Source organism: Chinchilla lanigera, unplaced genomic scaffold (genome assembly GCF_000276665.1).
Source record: "Chinchilla lanigera isolate Chin_1 unplaced genomic scaffold, ChiLan1.0 scaffold00002, whole genome shotgun sequence".
Classification (NCBI taxonomy): domain Eukaryota; kingdom Metazoa; phylum Chordata; class Mammalia; order Rodentia; family Chinchillidae; genus Chinchilla; species Chinchilla lanigera.
In genome coordinates, this window is record NW_004955403.1 from 9,728,700 (window position 1) to 9,752,552 (window position 23,853).

General features: G+C 35.8%; 1 protein-coding gene across 1 annotated transcript in view; it reads right to left on the reverse strand.

Annotated features, from left to right (window-relative positions):
* Positions 1–23,853, reverse strand: part of Col3a1 (collagen, type III, alpha 1) — a 37,189-nt gene that overhangs the window by 7,869 nt on the left and 5,467 nt on the right. Inside the window, exons 2-38 of the mRNA XM_005373324.2 lie at positions 18,570–18,772; positions 18,371–18,418; positions 17,816–17,929; positions 16,512–16,589; positions 14,828–14,881; positions 14,308–14,361; positions 13,524–13,577; positions 12,760–12,813; positions 12,546–12,599; positions 11,832–11,885; positions 11,632–11,676; positions 11,441–11,494; positions 10,948–10,992; positions 10,529–10,582; positions 10,010–10,108; positions 9,415–9,459; positions 9,187–9,285; positions 8,930–8,983; positions 8,698–8,805; positions 8,460–8,513; positions 7,787–7,885; positions 7,404–7,457; positions 7,156–7,254; positions 6,744–6,797; positions 6,577–6,630; positions 6,213–6,266; positions 5,614–5,667; positions 5,275–5,319; positions 4,552–4,650; positions 4,268–4,375; positions 3,984–4,037; positions 2,207–2,260; positions 2,056–2,109; positions 1,324–1,377; positions 644–751; positions 301–354; positions 21–74 (exon numbers count right to left, since the gene is read on the reverse strand). Coding sequence (XP_005373381.1) covers positions 21–74; positions 301–354; positions 644–751; positions 1,324–1,377; positions 2,056–2,109; positions 2,207–2,260; positions 3,984–4,037; positions 4,268–4,375; positions 4,552–4,650; positions 5,275–5,319; positions 5,614–5,667; positions 6,213–6,266; positions 6,577–6,630; positions 6,744–6,797; positions 7,156–7,254; positions 7,404–7,457; positions 7,787–7,885; positions 8,460–8,513; positions 8,698–8,805; positions 8,930–8,983; positions 9,187–9,285; positions 9,415–9,459; positions 10,010–10,108; positions 10,529–10,582; positions 10,948–10,992; positions 11,441–11,494; positions 11,632–11,676; positions 11,832–11,885; positions 12,546–12,599; positions 12,760–12,813; positions 13,524–13,577; positions 14,308–14,361; positions 14,828–14,881; positions 16,512–16,589; positions 17,816–17,929; positions 18,371–18,418; positions 18,570–18,772 — 2,576 coding nt within the window. The remainder of the gene's footprint in view (positions 1–20; positions 75–300; positions 355–643; positions 752–1,323; positions 1,378–2,055; positions 2,110–2,206; positions 2,261–3,983; positions 4,038–4,267; positions 4,376–4,551; positions 4,651–5,274; positions 5,320–5,613; positions 5,668–6,212; positions 6,267–6,576; positions 6,631–6,743; positions 6,798–7,155; positions 7,255–7,403; positions 7,458–7,786; positions 7,886–8,459; positions 8,514–8,697; positions 8,806–8,929; positions 8,984–9,186; positions 9,286–9,414; positions 9,460–10,009; positions 10,109–10,528; positions 10,583–10,947; positions 10,993–11,440; positions 11,495–11,631; positions 11,677–11,831; positions 11,886–12,545; positions 12,600–12,759; positions 12,814–13,523; positions 13,578–14,307; positions 14,362–14,827; positions 14,882–16,511; positions 16,590–17,815; positions 17,930–18,370; positions 18,419–18,569; positions 18,773–23,853) is intronic.

Sequence of the window (23,853 nt, forward strand, 5' to 3'; positions counted from 1 at the left end):
GTACTTGAAGAATAACTTACGTTATTGCCAGGAGGACCAGGAAGACCACGCGCACCAGGAAAGCCAGCAGCACCCTGTGAATTAATAATAACTGTTTAATTTCACAACTAGAACAAGTAGTTGTGTAGTATAAACAAATATAAAGTATAAGAAATGTGACAGCATCTTTAAGTCACTTCATTTCTGGTTTGCTTTGTTACTTTGGACACATAAACTTATAAATGACTGAGTGACCATCATTTGATATTTTCTGGCTAAGGTCTGTCTTTGTACAGGCTGATACAAGGGATCAATACTCACAGGACCACCAGGACTGCCACGTTCACCCTTGACACCTTGGGGACCAGGAGGACCCTGGATGAAATGAAATCAACAAAAAAGGATTATTAAGTATAACACCAAAATAAAAATTTAAGAGAAGTAATAAGCCTTTGAGAACCAGTGACATCAGAAAGAATTTAAAATAACATGAATGTTGTCATGTGTAAACTTCTGGGGCCAAGGTTCAAACTTAGAACTATACGCCTAGGAAGATTACACTCTTTCACCATGACGTACTTTAATAGTTCATTCTCCATATGAACTATTAAATTATTGGTAAACCTAAGGGCTTCCCATGAGCAGGCTGAGGGAGAGTACTCACAGCAGGCCCTGAGCCGCCAGGAGGTCCTGCAATGCCAGGGGCTCCGCCTTCTCCCTTCTCTCCAGGCGCTCCTCTTTCTCCCTTAGCACCCGGCTCGCCGTTCTGTCCCTGTGGGCAGAGATAGCAAAGACTTGTTGGCTGACACCATTACAGTACCCTGGACTTGTGGGATAGAACATAGAATCATTCAGATGGAAAGGTGTTGGAATAAAATAGGAATAGGAAACTCTCCAAAGTCATGCCATAGCAAAGTTAACTGAAGTATTTCCATGATGGAAGAAGAATATGGAGAAAATATAGGGTAGATCTTATTTGCCATGAGGGAGAAAGTTTTTCTACACATGGTGTATTTGAAAATGAACATCATTAAACTCTTGAAAGGAAATGGATTTAGAGTGAATTTTAATATCATCAGATAATGCAGAACTTTAGAATTGTTCAGTGTTTTTAAATGTATGGCGATGCTGTAGCCTCGTTATCCAGGTATAAAGGCAGAAGAGGTATTTTTATTTCCACTTTTAAAAGGGCAAGAATAGAAATAAGCAAAATAAAGGATAAAATATCTTTACTGGGAATAAGTGTCTTAAGAAAGACTAGAACAAAAATTGACTCGTATTTCTGCTAGATTTTAGTGAGGTGGTATTTGAGGCGGTGTGACATGTATGTTTAAATGTTCTTACAGGAGCGCCAGGGAAACCAGCAGGTCCAGGGGGGCCATGTTCACCTCTTTCACCCTGAGGAGAACAATACACCGGTAAGTCACACTGAAGACATGCCCCATAGGGAGTGCACACTGTCCTCTATCATCCTGTCTTTCCTTGAAGCAGAAGAATGTGCAAAGACAACTAACACGCTTTCACTTCTGAAGTCTTCCCACATGAAATCAATACCAGAAAGACTGATCCCTTCAATCTCTGGCTATGTTATTCACAAGAAAACATTGCTCGAAAATGTTGAAATATGTAACACATTCAGTCATATAACTTCTAAAAATGTAAATATCTTAAATATGGCAAAATAGTGAATTGAAAAGTCCATTGACTGATTTAAAATAAACACTTGCTATATGTTTTTCTTGAGTCTTAAATCCTGCAAGCAGAGAATTTAGATCTAGTATGAACCTCTCGAAATACTCCTGTAGGTTTAAGAAACATTCATTTATAAATATACACTGTTGTGCAAATTTTATATTTTTCAGTAGTTATTCAGGAAAGAAGGCATGGTTTCAAATGGTGTCTTGTGGATTGTAGGTTAAAGGAACTTAACATTCCCTTGCATGTCATATGTTCCTAAAGCTAGAACTCCAACACTGAGACTTAGGCCCCTGAGGAGGAATTGCTTAAAAGGGTAGCACAAGCAACTACTGTCTGTATGGGGTTAAAAATCACATTGAAAAGGTCTTTGACACTTACAGGGCCACCACGAGGTCCAGCTATACCTGGAAGTCCAGGGGCACCACTTTCACCCTGAGAAAAAGGAAAACAAATAACAATATTGTCACTCACCTGAATCCAAAAAGTCAAAGACATTTTATTTTTGCTTTCAGACAGCATTATTTGTTACCTTATCTCCAGGTTGACCAGCTGGGCCAGGAGGACCAATAGGACCAGTAGGGCCCTAAAGGAAAATGAAACATACTTTTTAAATTTCAAAGATAAATAACATCATTCTTCACATTAATCAAACAGAGGGTATATAGACCTATCATCCAGCTAGTAAAGTAGACAGTATGATTGGTTTCATTGCTGAATGTTATACTAATCAGTGCAAGTATTAGAGAGCTTAGTAAACAGAAGATTTTACAGTGGTGACCCAGAAGGCAATAAACGGTATTCAGCAATTGTTTGTTAATTCATTCATTTGGATCTACATTATAGAAAATAAATAGGATGAAAAGTAAGAGGCTATTATAATATCTTAAAAATTAAAGTATATTCCTTTACTCAAATGGTTGATAATGTACAATGTTTAACTACTCGAAGTGTTATCATGCATTTTAAACTTTTAAAGTAGAAATTGGTTTGCCTATGAAACATAAATAAAGTATCAGAATACTTTGAGTCTGATTGTATGTTGGCCAGGTTGGGTTCACACTCCTGGGTTCAAATGATTCTGTAGCCTTAGCCTTTGGAATCAAGCTCACCCATCTAGTTTGTGACATAGGTAAAAACTTCTTATCTATCTAGTCTGTCAAAAGTGAAGTATCTCTGAAATTCCTTAAGACAACTATAATAAATTTAATACCTATATATAGACAACTATAAAAATATAAAACCTATGAAATGACTTAATTTAAATAACCATTTTATATAGGCCTTTCTAATGCTCTCAAAGTGAAAAAGTATAATCTAACTATCATGAGTGGTTTTTGGAAGAAATAAAAGTTGAAATAATGAACTTTCCATATCACATATGAAACAGACCTATAATTTGCTGTAGTCATATCTAGAGGATTCTAATATTGTGTTGTGTTTGAACATATTGTGTTGTTTGTTTGAACATATTGTTTTGACAAAGATTCACAGGAAGTTGCAAAGAAATGTGCAGCAAAATTCTGTACCTCTTTCTCTCAAAGTCTTCCAATGTTAACACCTTAAAAAACTACAGTATAATGTCAACACTAAGAAATTGAAATTTGTACAATCTATACAGATTTAAACCATTATATGTACATTTGTGTGTGCATTTATACAATGTTATCACATGTGTAGCCCAGCATGACCAGTACTACAATCAAGATACAGAAATACAGTCATTATAATATTCTTTCTTGTGACATTCTAGAGCCATATGTGCCTCTCATTCTCATTTCCAACTCCTGACAGCCATTAATATGTTTTACACCTCTTTTAAAATTATGTTGTTAGTGATTATTACAGGGATAGAATCATGCAGTATTATCCTTTGGAGATTGACTTTACTTGGCTTGTTGTCTTGAGATTTGTATAAGTTGTACACATCACTAGTTCATTCCTTTGTATTGCTAAGTACCCTTCCATGATGTGCATATATATACCACAGATGTATCATGTTATTTTTAAGTGTAAAAAATATCTCCATCGCAATATTGACTGCCTTGGATTTTAGTGACTCTATGGTGCCAACTTGTGATCTGTATTGTATATTTGAAGTTTTTCCATTGTTAGGTCGCTATAAAACTGGCAGGTACTGATAGATAGAAACCAGTAATTTCCATAATCAAATCATTTGGGTCTTTTTAATGACTACAGAGTGGTCAAGTATGGTCTAATTTATCACGAGTAGTTTTTGAAACTTTTGAAATGTTGAAGTATGGGACTCTTCCACATCAGGCTTTATTCTCCCAAGCATGAACACTTACCCTTGGACCATCTTTCCCAGGAGCACCATCAGCACCCGCTCCACCAGGTTCACCCTGTCAAATGAAAGCCAGTGTCAGCAGGGGAGATATTCCAAGAGGATCAGCAGCTCTCAGCATCCTCTCAGATGATTTTTAGTGTTCATTTTGCTCCTTTAGTAGTTGATCTAGGAACCCCTTGCAAATTTCCCTTACTATGAGATAGCATTAATTTTTCAAGTAGGTGGAGTTATTTTAATATATAACATTTGTTTCTATTACATAATTAAAAGAAAATATGTCAGTACCTTTTCACCTTTTGGACCAGGACTTCCAGGGCCTCCTCTTTCTCCAGGCATGCCTTGCAGACCAGGACTACCAGAAGTGCCGGGTGGTCCAGGGGGACCAGCGGGGCCCTGAAATCAAGGCAGAGATAGTACATGTCAAGAAGGAAATAGGATGCATTTATCGAAGTGTAGGCCAGCAGTGGGGACTCTATGGCACGCGTGTCACAGCCTGCTGTTTGTTATCATTGAAAGCTCTAAAAGGTTTACCATCGCTGGTCTAGGAGAATTGAATTGTGTGGAATTACCTTTCCTCCTTCAGGACCAGGGGGACCAGCTCCTCCTCTAAGACCTGGGGTCCCCGCCAATCCAGGAGGTCCACGTTCACCGGGGGCACCAGCATCACCCTGGCATAGGAAAATGTAATATCCACATTAGAAAATCCAGTGCTAAAGATAAAACAAAACACACCCTAAATCACTTTGTTGTTGGCCACTAGGTTCTTAACTTGCATTTTTGAGCAGTTGGAAAATTTTATACTAATGATAACCATTTGATCAGTTATGTAGGGACTGCAAATATAAATGTCTAAAATGGGAAATCCAGGTACTTGGCCTAAGTACTACCTTTTTTGATATTCATTATTATTATATTACTTGCATGTCAAATTTTTAAAGTTCTTGTAAAAATGAGTTTTCCTATATGTAATTACATCTACAAGGGCAATTTTAAAAAGTTCTTCTACCAAAAGTTTTCCTATAGAGAATCAATACATTGGCAATATTTTCATTTTGAAATTTCAAGTCCATGGCTGGTTCTACCGTGCTTATTAAATTTAGAGTAGCAGACATTCCAGACGAAACAAGCTTATTGCATGGGAAATGTCTTGAATTTCCCTAAGTGCATTCATCAAAATATGAAGTGTTGTTCTTCTTAAGAAACATGATTTGAGCTTGATATACTAAAAACATGTCACTGATCAATTACTTTATAACATGTCAAAGAAAGTAGAGGAAAACTTGAAATATCACCTTGCCTCCGGGAGTTCCTGGTGCACCAACATCACCCTTGGGACCCTAGGAGGTGGACATTGCACGATTAGGTCAATATCAAAATATACAACATAATCATGAGCAGCAGACACATTTGTCTTATTTCCATAGATAACAGTTGTTCAAATCTTGAAGCTGTGTGCTGTCTCTTTATGTCTTTTCTGAGGAAATTCAGAATCTCTAGGGAACAGTTATCTTCGAGAGCTAAATATCAAAGCTCAGATACAGTTGCACGTAAATATTCAAAAGTTAATAACTGATAGAGGATTACTATTTATTCCTTGGCTTCTGAATTTTGAAAAATGAAATGAAACTTACTGCTTCACCAGGTTTTCCATTTTCTCCTGGAGGACCAGCAGTACCAGGCAAGCCCTATAAAAAAAGTCATATTTATATAATGCTGTCACTTCAAACATTGCTTATGGGAAAGACTCTCACGTTTCTCTAAGATTAAAAATGGTTTTCATGGTCTTTTTTGAAATAGAATATGTGTGCCACTCAAAACCTGTGACTGACTTATGCTAACCATATCTTAGAGACCATGATCACTGCTCTTTTCTTCTTTTGTTTTACAAAAAATATGTTGATAAAATGACAAGATAAATTTAGCTGTATGACTTTATAATGTAATGAAAAATAAGTACAGGTATATGGAACTATATGAGTTAAATCTTTTTAAATAACTGAAAGTGTGTATTCTAGTATAAGCACCAAAGATATGCTACCTATTAATATTGACTGACATTTTGATGTTAGAACAAACCCACAAGTTAAATTTAATGTGAATAGTAATCTATTAGTCACAAAAATTAACTATCAATTTGCTCAACAAACATATCTATGAAAGGGGAAGTAACATTCATCTAATCATCTATTAAAAGCAAGCATTCAGTGACATTTAAAGAAGAAGTTCTTACTTGTAATCCTTGGGGACCAGGGGGTCCTGAGTCTCCCTTGTCACCAGATGGCCCCTATGTAGAAAAATATGATACCCTCTATTACAAAATGCTATTTTGTATTGAGTCTGCAGTAGACTTCTCAGAAGGCCCATATCTTAGAAAGTAAAGATGTGAAGAAAGGACAACATGTGCTGTGGAAGTGGCCCATATCCTTTAGGCACCACACAAACTTACTGTTGCAGTTACCTAGATAACTAGATAAGCAAGCTTCTCAATTGCTTTAGTAGCTATGATAACATAGTGTTGGAGATTGTATAATTTCTATACCTTTCCCTGTGCACAATCCCTACCCCACTTCCATTTCCAATTAGAGTATACTTACAGTAGGGCCTGGGGGGCCCTGAGGTCCGGTTTCACCATTCTTTCCAGGGGGACCCTAAAAACAACAATTAAAAGGGAAGCAGAGTTAATACCCATAATCAAAGTCTTGAGTCCTGGTATTAATGCAGCTGCCAGAAGGCCTGAAATAAGTAGATGAAAGCTACGTACCGGAAGTCCAGGCCCTCCAGGGCCACCCCGTTCTCCATTCTTGCCAGGAGCACCCTAAAGAAAAAGTGACCAGAATTTACCAATTCTATAAAAAATGTAATAATCGTATGGATATTACTTCCAACTATTTTTGATCTGCCTGCCACACACACACACACACACACACACACCAGTAACACACACGCACTCATAACCAACTATACATTTAGCTTCCTTCCTACATGCTATTTGATTTGCATAGACTTTTCCATGTTTTTTAGAGGAGAATAAGTTTGGGCCATCTCTAAACCTTCTGGAAACTAAAAGGGTTTGTGTCATATATTTCTTTTTCATGTTCAACAGTTTTTATTGGAATATGTTTGCAATACATATCTGTCATATATTTCTTGAAGAAATTAATGAAAGAACTCACATCATTTCCTTTAGGACCAGGGAAACCCATGACACCAGGCTGACCTCGGGGACCAGATGGCCCAGGAGGACCGGGGCGACCACTTTCTCCTTGACTTCCCTAATGAAAAAAACAATTATATCAATCAAGGGTTCACAAATAATGGATCAAAACCTGCAATGCATGTAGATATATGTCAACGTTATACCAAAATATACATCTTACTCTATTATTGTGTTTGTAAAATGACATTTTAAAAATGTACTTACGGGAGGCCCTGGTTTCCCATCATTGCCTGGTCCTCCTGGGCTTCCAGGAGCACCCTGAATGAAAGAAATCAGTTGTCAGGTGATTTAAAATAAAAATTTAAAAAAGTACAATACTTTGTAGAATTCTGAGATTTCCATTTACATATGTAGCTTCATGTTTGAACGCTTTTCTTTCTATCTATACAGCACCTTAGTCAGTTGTTCTATGTTATGTTCTTCTTAGATCTATCCTGGCTTATGTTTTCTTAAAAGAATTTTGTGTTGCTTTGATTTGAGCCCTAGGAAAGGTACAATCTGAAATACATTATTTTGGATCCATCTTGATTTGTCTTGCTTTCTTCTTACCAAATTAAAGTGTGATTCAAACCAGTGTCTTTCCTTACCCTCATTCCTGGAGTTCCAGGAGCGCCATCTCGGCCAGGTTCTCCAGCCACTCCTCTGGCTCCTGCAGGTCCTGGCCCACCACGCTCCCCAGAGGGGCCCTACAGGGAAAAATAAATCTTTAAGCGAATCTTGAAAAGAGTCTTCATTGACTTATATATCCGTAATATTTAAATTATAACTGTAGAATTTATCTGGCCTCAACAATAACTAGCGTCTCTGACATTTTCAATATAAAATAGTCATTATCTTAGACTGGATTGCCTTATCTTAAAATTTTGAAAACCTCTGGTGAACATCACATTTTGAAGACAAAAAATATTTGTTGGGTTTAATATATTTCTGTGCATGTAAAGGCAACAATCTTTGATGGTATGAAATCATATTTCATATCACTGTAGTTTCAAAGAACTTTTTGACATTTTAGTTTATTCTCGCAATAATGCTAGGTGATTCCAATCTACAGACATGATCTCATAGAGATTAAGCGACTTGCTTCAGTGAACAAGCAAGGAAATGGCTAAATAGGGATCAATATTATTGTTTTACATTGATCATTATGTTTAATGCAAAAACATTTCTTTAGATACTTAGGTTTGGTCGTGGGAAGTTATATAAAAGCAATACCTACATTTAATATTAGTACTTAGGATAGTAGAAACTAAAGTTATCTACCTTTTCTCCTGCAAGACCAGGGGGTCCAGCAGGTCCTCGGAATCCAGGGGCACCCTAGAAATAATGAAAGTCAAATGTTTCAGTGTAAAGAACAAAAACTTTTCACAGTCCCTGAGCAGCGATACAGCCATTGTTTGAGATCAGACACTCAACAAGTCTATGGTTGCCTCATGCTCAGGTACAGTTTCGCTTGGATGGTGATCATGCTTTTCTCTGAGTTGTTACAGAGGAAACGTACCCTTTCTCCTGCAGCACCTGGCAGTCCGTTTGCTCCCGGTTCTCCGGGGGATCCATCTTTGCCGTCTTCACCCTTGGGACCTGGAATACCTGGGGAGCCAGCTTCACCCTGAAAAGTGAGGGCAATAGAAAGGACTTACGTTTAAACTTAGTTGTAACATTTTTAACTGTTAGCTTTCTAACTAGTTTGGAGTTTTCTAAGAAATAACCAAATCCGTTGTGATAACACTTACACGTTCACCACGTGCTCCTGGCTCTCCTTTGGCACCGTTCTTACCAGGTTCGCCCTAAAGTTAAACAAATTTTAGTTTGGAAACAGGTAGGATTTGACTAACAAGTCATTACTGGCAAGACATAATGCGGGGATAAGACTAGACTAAAGTCAATATAAATTCAACTCAAGAGGAGCAAACATTTTTGGAAATGAGTATTTTTGTTGTGGGAGTTAAGCGCGCACGTTTCAGGTGACAAAGAAAAACAGGCAACTTACAGGACTACCTCTCTGGCCGGGAGCACCATTGGTACCGGGTGGTCCTGCAGGACCCCGGGCTCCCATCAGACCCGGAGCTCCAGGAATACCAGCGGGACCCTAAGAACAACCAAAGAGCACTTAGGTTAGCTGATTGAACTTCATCTCCTGAATATCTCACTTAAATATCACAAATCTAATGCGTGTATGGAGGAGCTGAAGGGGAGGTATGTCCGTGGGGGACCTTACCATTTCTCCTTTGCCACCGGGACTGCCATTACTCCCAGGGGGGCCCTAGGGCACGCAAAAAAAAGATCATATTAACAATAATGCAAACAGTGCTTATATATTTGGAGTTTTTTATTTGTCATGAAATATATTGGCAGGCATTGAATTTTATAGAGAATACGTGATTATTCTAACAACACATCACAAAATGAAGGCAGAAGACATACCATGCATTAAATAAAGTAGAGATCATATGTACTTGGTGCAGATTACTAAATAAGACATAAATAAGAGAGGTTTTCGGTTTTGTTTCTTTTCTGAATGTTTTTTGATTGATGATTACTCTAGGGCACATCCTTCATAGTATCAGTACAATACTATCCATCCCCTTCTGCATTATAGAAATGTGAAATTTATAAAGTCTAGAATAGTATAACCCTCAAAAGCTACACTTTGCCTACTACCAAAATCAGTATTTGTCACAATAGAATCATTGTAGAGAATTAAGCTACATTTTTAGAGAAGCTGTTTTAATTGGCAGTACCATTGAGGTACATACTTTCCTGGCATAAATGTAGCAGCGCTCTTCCCCTTAGGTGGTGTATTTGCTACTTACAGGAGGACCCTGAGCACCAGCATGTCCCTGAGGTCCAGGTTCTCCTCTGGCTCCTGGGGCTCCACTTGAACCAGGGGACCCTGCAGGTCCAACTTCACCCTAAGGGATAAAATGCAAAGTACTGTAGAAGGTTTTCCTGGATGCTTCTCATCACTTACAGTCCACCCATCAGCTGTTTAAACACATCTCCTAAAAGCTGTAACACTATGATGATATACTGTAGTTAATCAAAGAGTCATTAATCATAAAGGCAGAGAAAATGATAAACGTGCCTATGACTCTGTTATGTACGTTTTCCAGAAAGAGTTCACAAAAAGAAAGACAGCATCAGAAGATCTATCAGGAGATAATATGAGGGGGAGCAAAACTTCCTTTAGAATAAACTATGTGGCTTTCAAATTCTGTATAAGCAAAGGCCATCCATTTGAGTGGTCAAGACATCATTTGCAAGAAGTAATCCTGCGCTTTTCTGTTCTCACCAAGATACTTTTATATTCTTCTATGCAAGTACATGCTTACCTTAGCACCAGGTGATCCAGGGAAGCCTGCAGTTCCAGGGGGGCCAGGGGGGCCCTGAAAAAATTAAATACAATTTCAAGAGCTCTTAAGTAAATGAAACCTAACACTGCTACAAATAATGAGTAAGTACACTGAGATAAAATATGAGCACTATGCATATAAAAGTAGTATTTATCATGAATATTACAATAATTATGCAGAGAAACCCAGTAAAATAAGCGTATATTTATATACAGTTTCAAGTATTAAGTCTGCAACAAAATAATTTTTTATTGTTTAATTGTAAAGATAGCCAACTAGAAGTTACTAAATATATTAGGTAGATATATTATAAACAGGTAGATATATTATAAACAATGCGCAGTCTAGAATCTCACATTACCCTTGAACAAATCAGGGGTAGATAAAAAGTTACTTACTGGCTGACCGTCACTGCCTCGAGCACCATCGTTACCTCGAGCCCCCTAAAAAGAGAGATTTTATCAAGGATCTTCTTACTCATAAAAGGCTGGGCACAAATAACATGGTGACTAAAACCCAATTCAAGTGAGTTGAGTTTTCATCCAGTAATTTAAAATCTGCTAATTATATATATATAATAATTACGTATGTATATACTGTCAAATTGTAAAAAATTGTGATGTACGCAGAAAGATAAAATGTAGGCCTGGAGTCTGTGTTTTTAAGACTGAATGTGGACCACATGCAAATACACAGGTACAAACAACCCTTCACGGAGATAATAACTATAAACTTACTCATTTCCATATAATTAGAGTTAAAATTTATTGAGGTGACTCTGTACAGTTTTGTAGGAAGGAGAATTTTCTGAAGATTTTCACAGCATGAATACCTGAGACATTTATCTGTCACTATGGGATGTAACTGTACAGTGTTGGTGACAGTACTCACCGCGGCCCCAGGAAGTCCTGGCCGTCCCCTCTCACCAGGAGACCCTCTTGGACCCTAGAGAGGAAAATTGGAAGCATGATCTTAGTTTAAACTTGACAGGTACAAGGACAGTTGGGAGAAAGCAAAGCCACTGTTGGGTCCAAGGAGGTCAGTGGCAATACTGAAAATTGTAGGATAAGCAGCATAATTACCATGGGTCCAGGGGCTCCGTTTTCACCAGGAAGACCATTTTCACCCTATGGAGACAAAAAATATGTTATTGTTTTATGTATCACAAACAGAATTTTATATCTTTTAAAACAACATTAGATTACAGAAAATACTTTGGAATCTAAGAAAAATGATGCATTTCAGTAGTGTGAAATAGTTGTAAGCATTTTATTTTGTTTACCTTTAATCCAGGAGCACCTGTTTCACCCTTTTCTCCATTGCGCCCATCGAAGCCCTAAAAAACATATAAAATAGTAACAATATTAAAATCTCTTAATTCACAATGGTTGATAAATTTTACATTAAATTTCTATCATTGGATTTTACTACACAGAACCATTTGCAACTAATTTAAATAATCTAAAATATTTCAAAGAGATTGAAGATATTTGACATTGATTTTATAGCAAAAGTTCTAAAATTGGTTAAAAAGAATAATTTTGTCCAATTAGAAGTTTATTTTAACTATAGAGGAGCAAATACCAACTTCATAGATTTTATGTTTATGAAATTAATAGATTTGGGATGTGATTGATTCTACTTAAATTTTATGTAGAAGTGCTCGCTTCAACCTCTAATTCATACTAAGTCAAATAATAATGCATAGTTAATAAGGTATTTTTCACTTTTTTCTGATAGTCATAGTAAAAAATGTAAATGTATTCCTGGCCAAGCCTTTTCATAGAAAGTAAGCTCAATTATTTTTGTGTAAAATAGCTAGTTTGGTCAATAAATAAAGCTGAGAGACTTCTTAACAAATCAGATCAACTAGCTGTCAAATCAACTACTTTTGGCATACACTCAGTTGCACGATGCACTGTGTAAACATATGTTTACAGCTGTGTGAACATGTCCAGATGGAAGAGCTTGTAGGCACTTTGCAATCTCTACTCACCCTGTGTCCTTTCATACCAGGGAATCCAGGCATGCCAGCTGGGCCTTTGATACCCTAAAAGTGATTAAAGAAGAAGATATTAACAGATCGCCCAATGCTATCAGAATTCAAAACGCCTTCTACTTTTAAGTTTGATACAATTTAACGATGCAGTGATTTTCAAACTAAAATAATGGTGATTGCTTCTCTGCTCTATGAGACACCGAAGACTTACCGGAGGGCCAGGTAAGCCTCGTTCTCCAGGTCTCCCTGGTCTTCCTGATTCTCCCTAAATGGGGAAATAAAGAATTTTTAGGGGCTTGCATTTGAGAAAACAGATTGTAACCAAAGGCTGATCTGATTAATTTGTGTTTTTCATGAAGGTATGATTAAAATGGTTACAAGAAATACATAGCTGTGTGGTCACTTTTTTTAGCAGAAAGATTGAGGGCTTCTCCCATCTTGACATAAGCTGCCTCATCACTGAAACACTATGACCCTTTCCCAACATAGTAGGAATTTGCCATCAGACTGAAGGAAAGGACAGAATGGTATTATGTTGAAGGCATGTATAAATCATGAAGCATATAAAGTATTGATATAAATGCTTTCATTATAAAAGGCAGACAGAGGAAATTATTTCTCTTCCAGCAAATGGTATATTCATGGGATAAGTCTTTGTTTATACTGTTGTGCTGGGAATGAAACCCAGGGTGTCACACATTCTAGGAAAATGTTCTGCCTCCCTGAGCCACATGAAGTCAAGAAGTACATCTGGAGGTTCTAGATTCTATTAGCTTAGCATTCAAGAACTGGTGTATACAGTTATGGTACAGTCGGGACATACAGATTCGCAACATTCCTCAGAGCTAAAATGGTAAGACAGAAACAATTTTCAAATAACATTTTTCCTCCTGAGATTCTCATAAACTAAATATGCTATTCATAAAATATCTGGTTGACCTTTGGTGTATCCCTGTTCAATACTTAAAAACTTACATCTTTTCCAGCGGGGCCAGATGGACCTATAGCACCAGGAGGTCCTGGAGGGCCCTAAAGTAAGAAAATAAAGAATAAATGCATTTGGCAACTTTACCATTATACTTATTATCCTATATTATGTGTATTTTGGAAAGAAACTCCTTTTTTGAAAATACTTTCAAAGTTTCTCCCCAGGAAAAGAGCACTGAGTTATTATTATAACTTTATTGTATCAAATTCTTACTGTTCACTAAACTGAAAAAAATTAAAAGCATCATATATCTATAATTTATACCGTGTGTTTATAAATTTAAATGTACTTTTACCTTTTTAAGCTTTGAACTATATCTAAATACAAAAGTACTTTTAATTAATTTAAAATATTTTATTTATATAACTCCACTTTCTTATTTATAGAGCATATCCTTCTGGAGGACTTTATAGATTGTTTATTTCTACTACACTAAAATATATATACAAAGAATAGAGTAGAGGGAACTGGATAAATATAAGGGAGGACTGAATAGGCACAAAAATGAAATCTATATTTAATAGCTAAGGCTTGCACCAAATCTAGGAAATAGACTACTGTGATAGTTAATTAAGGAGTCCCTAAGATCCTTAAAACTAGCTCATGCACCATAAAATACTACTTGCTGTATAAAAATTTCAGCATAAACATAATGTACACTACATAGGGACCTATGGCAGTGTTTTGAAACTGAGGGTAGTTTCTCTATAGAAATTAAACCATCTGTATTGAATTGTCAATTTATCGAATGTAGATTGAATTGCTACTTACTGTAGGACCAGCTTGTCCAGGTTCACCAGGGGGACCTTGGTATCCTGGAGAACCCTAGTAAACAGAATAATATGTAAGTATTTCTGAAGTAACAATATACATATGAGTCACTGACATCTTGCTGATCATAGGAAGTCAGGATTTGTGAATGCAATTAGCAAATTTTATTCCAGTATACAAAGACTGATACTAAATATTTTGAATCTAAATAAAGTTAATGTATCCCTCTCTGTTCATGTCATCCCACCAAAACTGAATTGTTTTAAATTCCATTCCACATTATATGCAAATGTAGCATGTGGTTTAATTTTACCAAAGTTGTAATTACTGATAATTGCTGATGGAAAGCAATTAACTGTGATACTTCATTGTATTTTTAAAAGAATAATCAGTTTCCTGGTGTGGCTACTCCCATTTAATTGGGGTTACATGGGCTAAAATGATTAAGTTATAACAGGATCTCTATTAACTTGATTTAACCATTCACGAAGAAGAAAGCATCATTAGAATCTCTACTTACAGGTGCACCAGGATGACCAGAGGAGCCAGGGGGACCGGGAGGACCTGGGGGACCCTGGAATATAATTTTAAATGATAAATACAAAATAAATGAATATACAATACACTTTATCTATTCAGAGAGATAACTATAAAGATATGATGCAGACATCTTTAAAAATGCAAATACATCTCATCTGATAGTCATAGATGTGATTATGATTAATTTATAAGATCTGCAGTGAAGATCTCAGTAAGAAAAATTTCAATAAAATTATCTCTGAATGACAAAAATTATTAATAAATATTATAGAATGTTTATATTAATCATTAAAGAAGACAACCCAAAAGTTAGAAAAATCTGTGCAAAATGTTATGAGAACCCCTGCAATACTTAGATGATATTGCACTGGAGAAGAAGCAATTTTCTGTCTGGTAGCCAAACTCATTTTGGAAAAGTATTTATCTGCATACTATAAATCCTAGGGTCAAAGTTTCTAAAACATAATGTAAACTAACACAAAAGCTTAATAGCTGTATTGATATGGATGTCACAGAGTTACACTGACATAGAGATTTAGATGTGCACATGAGAATCATCATACACAGAAGTATGGTAATTCACAACAAACTGATTTAGCACTCAGAAATGCAAACCACACTAAGAAACCAGTTTGTAGCATGGTGGTCATAAATTTATGGAACAGTAGTTTATAATTAAATTGTTGTCCTCTGATCACTTTTCTGGAAGGTCAATAATTGATGGTTTTATTTAGTTTTGTTATGTCATTACAAAACAAATTCATAATGTATCTAAGGCTTAATAGTCACAGAAATCAATAGAATTCTTCCTGTGTCTTTGAAAGATAAATAAGAAACTCACAGCCCCTAAAACTTTATAGGTTAATAAAACTCTCATTCTTCACATTGTGTTCTCCTGTCTCCAAGGGCTTTTCTTTAAGGGTCTTTTATTTAGATATACTGGCAAAAATTTTGTGTCTCTCTAGCTTTGGTAGTCACAGAGATGGGGCCGGATGAGAACAGCAGTCCTCTACGAGCTTATAGAATTCAGGGCCATGCTTCGTTTTTGCTCGTGTGTCTGTTCCTTGTGAGGAAATTAGAACCGTTTTTAGTGCTGGTTCTTGTGACACTTTTCCAAAACCAGGGTCATTTACATGGAATGCCACATTTTCTTGAATGCGTGCCTGGGCTTCAGGTGCTATTTGCTCCGATCAAACTTCCAGGTCATTTACATTGAAGAAAATCCTTCAGCATAAGTGGAAGAACTATCCTTTAAGGTAGATACACTTAAAACTCACTGAATTCTGAAAATTCTGAAATGTGTGACAGAGTATAAAATAAGATGTAGAACAAGGTGGTGGAGAAAGATGAAGCAAAAAAAACAACATCTGAAGAAGTCAGAGAGTATACGAGTGTAAGGCTTAAGCAAGGAGGCGAGTGAGTCCTGGTGCAGGTGGTCGGGTCAGGCTGTGGCAGTACGGGCACAACACAGGGGACAGGTGGAGGACTGAGTGAGAACACAAGAAACTCAATCATGTTACCCTTTTGCTTTGTGAACTTAATAAACAATAAGCTATTCTGTGCAATTCCATAAAAACACTGTATTTCTGAAGAGCATCATTTAAGATTTAACAAACTGGAACTCTAGGTAACACTCTACAATACTGAGAAAAATTTGTACATACAGCTGGCCCAGGATAGCCCGCGACTCCTCCTGGTCCTCCAGCCTTGACATCGTATGAATCATACTGTGGAGAATAGTTCTACAGCAAAGAGACCGGATAGGTACAATAGTTATTTGCAAAAGTATTTAGAAAGAGTGTAAGCAACATACTACTCACTCATAAAGGTGTCTGCATATCAGCAGAGTGTCACACATTAATTTCTTGTTTAACCTTTCTCTCTATGGCTTTAAATATTAGACATACAGAACCTTGGCTTCCATAATGCATGAACATTCAAATAACCATATTCAACATTGTTTCCCCCAAATTTGATCCCATATACAATACTCTTGCTGTAATCATTGTTTCTAAGAATTATTAATAGCATCACAACCATAAGACCATACACTATTTGAGGTTGGAAGAGTCTTCAAGATCATAAAATTCAACTATCAAATGAAGAAATCAAATTACTGTATCAAGCAGGTAATGCAGTGAGTAAAATTTAAACCCTTTGGTTTATTGTTAATATGCTTACAAGTGGCACATGAAAGCAAGCATCCTCACAGAAGACAAGGAAAAGAACAGAAGAAAGACTCATGTGCTTATTGAATTTCTTTGGAGGTTACTTTATTTTGAGTTCTAAGTCTACAGACAGGTCCTAGATGGTTACCAGGATAAGGATATATTAAATGATGTGCTTTGATTCTTGCTGAAATGCTTTTTAAATAGCATTTTTAATCTCATAAAGATTTGGCATATATGTTTTCTAATTTTGCCTAAATCTAGTAGGCTGAAATTTTGTCCTATTTCTTTGTTTAGTTTTGTGTTAGAATGGATTGACTCATGCTTTGGAGGAGAAAGAAAGTCTCTAAATGCTTAGCAAAGGCAGTTATCTGGGTGTAAATAATCCAGTTGCTTTGAAGCTGATGAACAATGTTCACAGCTCTTGAACTGCTTTTTGTTTTGGCTCTGCAGAATTTTACATTGGTGGTAAAAGAGAGGTAAGGGACAGTTGTTAAGGCTTCCTAAATTATCTAGGTTAATTGTTTGGAACTTGATAGTTCATTTCTCGAATGAGAAGTTGGGAAAATTTGCAAAGATATAATAGCAATAGCATTAGCATCATGAGGAAAGTGAATACTTTTCAAGCTCTTAGAATAGACCCTATCACATATAAGCTCTAAATAAGGATTTGTTAAATGCATAAAACTAGAAAACAAATATAAAGGACTCATAATTGTGAGACATGGTGGAGGCTAGGGAAAGAAGATGGATGAGGACAGTCTTTTCAGGGAAGATTTTTCAGTCTGGTAACCTCTTACCTGACCGCCAGTAGGACATGATTGACAGATTCCAGGGGCACCAGGAGGACCAGGAGAACCTGGTTGTCCGGGGATACCAGGGTCACCATTTCTCCCAGGAATACCAGGAGGGCCCTTAAAAAATCAGAGGTAAGAATAAATGAAACATTGAAACATATTAGCAATTGAGGAGGATTATTAGACTTGTACTTCTCTGCTTAATAATATTAGAAATCACATGTAACATATTTTCTTTGGAATACATATATTTGAATCAAAATCTTGTAACTAACTGAATCATAATGCATACCTTTGTACACTGACCTATGTTTGATTTTTTTAAACTCATAGTGAAATGAAAACATCATGCCAAGTTTGGGAATTTTGAAGCTTTGCATATAGAATCATGGGCTTTTAGTTTGTCATTTGATGTCATTATCCAAATACGTAGTACTAAAGATCACGTATGAATGGTGGAAGTTCAAATTTGGAAAGGATGTGGAAAGGGAGCAATGTTCACAATTCCCAGAACTATCTCTAGCATTAATTCTCTTCCATTAAAGAATTTTGACTTACAGGATCTCCTTTGGGGCCTTGTGGTCCTCTACCGTTAGGGACAGGAGCCTAGTAAATGAAAAGACATATTAAATAAGACATAGCAAAACTCTTCCATGAAATGTGTAGCTATTTGCTGGCCCAGACTTCCTAGGAGGGAGGAACTATGCGTGTATGTCAGTATGGGTCGGGAAGATGGATAAACGTCCTTTAAACTCACAGGTGTTGAGGGCTGCGGGCATGCTGCACAACATTCTCCGAAGGGGATTTCTGGGTTGGGACAGTCTAAGTTCTCTTCATCACAGATTATGTCATCACAGAGAACAGATCCTGAGTCACAGACGCATATTTGGCATGGTTCTGGCTTCCAGACATCTCTAGCGGCATAGGACTGACCAAGATAGGTACATCCTCCTTCATCAACTAGAAAAGAAGTAAAGGGTGTGATGTTACCTTATATTTTGATGAAATGTGATTTTTTTATGAGTCATAACTATTGATAGTACACGAACTAGATACAGTTTGAAACAATTTCTCATTACAAAATTATTTTTTCCTTCTTATGAAATAGTAAGAGCTTGCTTAAAACACCAAACCTACGGAATAATATAAAGATGGAATGCCATAGGCAATTTTCCTTAAAATGCCAGTCATTTAAAGTATTTTAATTTCATTTGTATTAAAAATTTAACACCAATAGGTATCACATATTCAATTAAAAATTTATTTGTTAAATGTGCAATTGAACATAAACCTTTCTACCCAATTGCTATTCTTTGTTTTAACGGCAGATGGGAGCATGAAACTGAATGATGATTTGGTTACTAACTCTAAAAGCTTTCTGGATTTTATTAACTTAGTTGAGAAATTCAGGGGAAAAGTGAGCTTATACTGGCAGCATAAAATTCTTCCAGATTTTCCTGGGAAAACTTTAAGAAAGTTTATTGTATATATTGAATGTCACTCCTAGCTCTGTTGGGTATCAATAGGTCAACCTGATGACATACTTTTAGAGCATACACCATATGGATATACAGAGGTTTTAAAAACACACACACACACACATACATACATACATACATACATGAAGAGGAATAGAGAGATTTTTAAAGCAAATAATGACAAGGAATTAGTAAAAGAGAGAATAAGAAATATGAATAATGACTCTGTGTATTTGTGGCTTAAGATGGCAAAAGTTTCTTTAACCAAAATTTGAGACTTTATCCCTAATTATATGCAAAGGACTGAAATTTCAGCAGCTCTTAGCAATGAATCAGCTTAGGGCTTGCCAAAATAAAATCTGGTCTCAATTCTCACAGCACTAGCTGTGGATTGTGGTTAAATACAACTTTAGTTCTCGAATATTACTATGAGAGCATACTAGTCATTGAATAAATAAGTAAGGAGTCCCTAAACATCTGCAAAATTTTAAAAACAAAGAACTGTTGAATAATTTTGTAGTTTTTGTGAGACAGTGAAATTTTTATTTTGTCAAAGCCAAGGCCTTTAAAAGGTCTGCTGAAGAAGGCTGCTTTGGAGGAAGCAAGGAATTGAAGCCGGCACATTTCGCTGCCTAGGGATCGAAAGGACTTTCAACGCCCCTGAGATTTTGCTATCTGGACATTACATAGAGATCACCTCTTAAAATTCTTAATTCCATGTCATCTCTTTCCAGGGCAGTAATGATTTAGATTTAGATTTACATTTAAAAACTTAGAGTTTAGAGGTTTATCCAAAACTTCATCAAAAAGAAAACTTCTGAATTTACAGATTCACTTCCATTTCTCATGTGTCTCTCTACACACACGTACAAAGTTAGTGATCTTGTAAAACACCTCAAAACCTCTCGATGAATTCAAGAAGTTTGAAAATCCATTTTTTTGGTGTTGCAATTTCCCAATGCGGCCTAAATCTAATAAAGCATGCTTGTTTCATTGAATAAAGGAGAAGGATTTCTGTATTTATGGCAGTTACTGCAGTTCCTCTTTTGTGTGTAAAGCTGGTATATGAGAACATGGGAAAGATATGTATTTTAAGGATTTAACGAAATCTTTCTTTATGCTTAGTGAACATAGAATACCAAACTGCTTAGCTTAGAGCAAATGAAATAGGCCTATTTGGAATATATTATGGAAATTATGTTTAAGAGGAAATCAGCAATCGCTTTCATATTATGAAAAGTGATAATAAAGGGAGGTGAGGCATTGAAGTCTTTTGCTTTCTGAACAAAACTGACACTTTATATTTAAGAACTAGGTGTTTGAGTCCTGAGAAAAAAAAAATCTGAATGTTTTGAGGCAGAAACCCTTCAGTAAAATGACCTGAAACATATCTCCCGTCTTTGCAGTGCTTCTCCTTTCTTAAAATGAATCATTTGAACACTTCTTTAGATCAATTTTGTATGAAATGTTCTTTCAGATTAGCTTTAGCTCAAGGCATTCTCATTAAAAGTGTGGATTTCCTGCTGCCCCCCTCCCATCCCATTTGATTGCCTTAATGATTTTTTCAGCTCTTTATCTCTGGGTCAGAAATATCTTTCTCCATTTAATATAATATTTGGGTAATAAAAACAGATATTGACTATCAATGGCTTATTAAAGACAGATGAGGATAACAGTTAAACTAGGTTCCAGAATCTCATATTTTGAATGGCTTCTTTTCTTATCTTCTTAATTTGCCTTGAAATTAACATAAAACTTATTTTACCCTTTCAATTTATTCTCCTACATTCATATTTCATTGACAATGTCCTTAAAGCACTAGAACTACAATCTTTTCCATTGGCTCTGAAATTTTTTAAGTATACAAGCACCAATCGAATTACTGAAGTTGTAATTGAATTTGTTAGAAGTAGGTTGAACTCAAAACTACACAAATAACACTTTTTATTTAACTTCTCTCATTTTCAAGTTTACTAGAAACTGTCTAGTACTCTTTTTAAAATGTAGAAACCTCTGCAAAAGGATTAAATTATCTTAGTCACCTTTTCTAATGTTCTTTTTCCACTTAATATTTTTATTTGTTTAATCTTATTTTAACTGATACGTAAAAACCAAAAAGAGTTCATGTTTATGTGTTAATAATTGTATACATTGCTTAATAGCTAATTGAAATCAAAGATGTTTATCTGCTCAAACATTTATCATTTCTACTGGAAGCTTATGGTGAAAACTTTCAAAATCCTTTCTTGCAGTTGTCTTGATATCCAGTATATTCTTGCTATCAATAATTGTCCTCCTGTGAAATAACACACCAGAATTCCCTGGTTCTGTCCAACTATAACTTCAGTCCCACTAACCACATTCTTCTCATCCCTTTCTCTCATACCCTCCCCAGCCTCAACCACTTTACTCTAACCTTCTGGGTAATCAACTTGTGTGGTGACTCTCGTCTTCTGCTCTGTTCCTTCCAGTTATGATATATTTATGTTTTCTTTTGCTATACAAAGTCATGCTAAGTAAAAAGAGGCAAGTTGAGGAGCTTAGAAAACATAAAACAATGAATTCACTCTTGTTTGTTGTCCTACTTATTTCATATCTGTTTGAAAGAAAGATGAGTCACTTCCCTGAAAAATCCTAAGTAGAAACTTCTGCCTGGCAATAAGCCTCTTTTCTTTTTCTCTACCTAAGTCACCTTGTCTGAAAGAATGGAGTTTTGTACAGTTTTCCCTAATTTATTACTTTGTGCATGACCTTCTATGGTTAGCAAAATATTCTACCAGAAGCCAAACGTCTTACACAGTTGTCTCCAGGCCCTCAATGTAAGTCTTTCGTGACACATGGGAAAATCATAGTGTAGCCTAGGAAAAGAATGTTTTATTATCTTAAGGAATAAATTGCTTTACATATCCATTTTTGGCAGTTAGCAATAGAATAGAAAATAGGATTCAGAAGTAAGTCATCTCATCTTATTTCCTTCTTTTCTTACACAGCTACATTTAGATTAGCTTTGATTTAAAAAGTTGAAAATTTTTATAAAACTATTAACTGAAAGTCAGACAATCTTACTTTTACATTTAGACCAAGTAATAGATGTTTCAGTTACCTCCTTTGCTGTTATTTAAACTCTCTTCCTGCTCCAATTTGTCATGAAGTTTGGACTCTACCTCCCATATCAGTTGCTGTTTCTCTTTCTTATTACTAATAAGGCTATGAAGTAAGCTTGTAGTCATTCAAGCAACACAGCAACCAAATCATCTCTTTGTTGAGATCTAAGCTGTAAACAAAGCAAAGCCAGCATATGACATAATCCACTCTTACCTTCTTTCCTAGTGCTGGCTTGGAACTTTAGAGAAAAATGAAACCAAGTAACAAAATTTTATAGTTTTCAATGTAGTTAAAGCTTCCTACTTTGTTTTGGTTTTGTTTCCATTCTGTTAAGGTGAGTTTATGCTAATGTAAATGAATCTTATTGTTGTGCCAGAAATATGATACAAATTATGCTTGTCTTTATCAGGTTTCCAATAAAAATATGACCTAGAGCAACTGAACAATTTAGCTTCAGTGATAAATACATTTTAGAAATTTTTTCCTCTTCTTATGGAATCCTCATCCATAAAAAAAAGGGGTCTGAAATCTGGAAACTAAAAATTACAAACATGGTGTGCAAATTATTGTAACATCATTCTTCTTTAGAAAGGTGACTTTAGAAAGGTGAATATTTTGTAAGTATGGATATTTGGAATTCATAGTTTCCAACTGAAATATGTTTGATTTGACTGTAAAATGGTATTAGTAATGTGTGGAAAACATACCTTTCTTAAAAGTCTGTTTCTGATGCTTCTATATTGACTACATATCTTCAAATATGTTAGATAAGTTAAAACAAAAAGGATTCTGAAGGGAACATCTGTAACTATTCTAAGTAGATAATTAAAATTTAAAAAGTATGTTTTACATGAGCAAGGTAGGTTTTGCTTACTCTCTCTCACCCCCCAAAAATTTATGAATCATCGTTTCTGGATGTTTTCTTCATAGATATATGACTTTTATATCCCCAATTAGAAATTCCCTGTCACTTGCTTACCATTTTATCCTGCCAAAACTAAAAGTAGAAAATTAGAAAATGAAAAGTATGTTCATCAGCAACTGCATCTATTATTTAATACCAAATTGAAAACATGGAAGAAAACATATTATACTTTCTCCTCACAATTGGTGGACACCTTTAAATTTTACTTTCCACATTTCCTATGACTGAGACACTAAGTACTTCAGGTGCTTCCTCAGTGTGTTTCATTTGGCAATGTTAGTACAAATAGTGCTAGGTAGAGCTTGCAGAGTACCTCGTAGGTGGTAGGTACTGATTTAAGTAGTATGCATCTATCTTACTCTACCCTCCTGAAGCCCCTAAGAACTGCATGCTGCCATACTACTTATTGTACAGATAAAGAATTTGAAACAAATGCGGGGTAGTTTTCCTGAAATTTGGTGGTCAGGGGTAAAACTAAGGTTGGGAATCTAGGAAGACTATCTCCAACTTTGAAACACTTAACCCTGCATCCT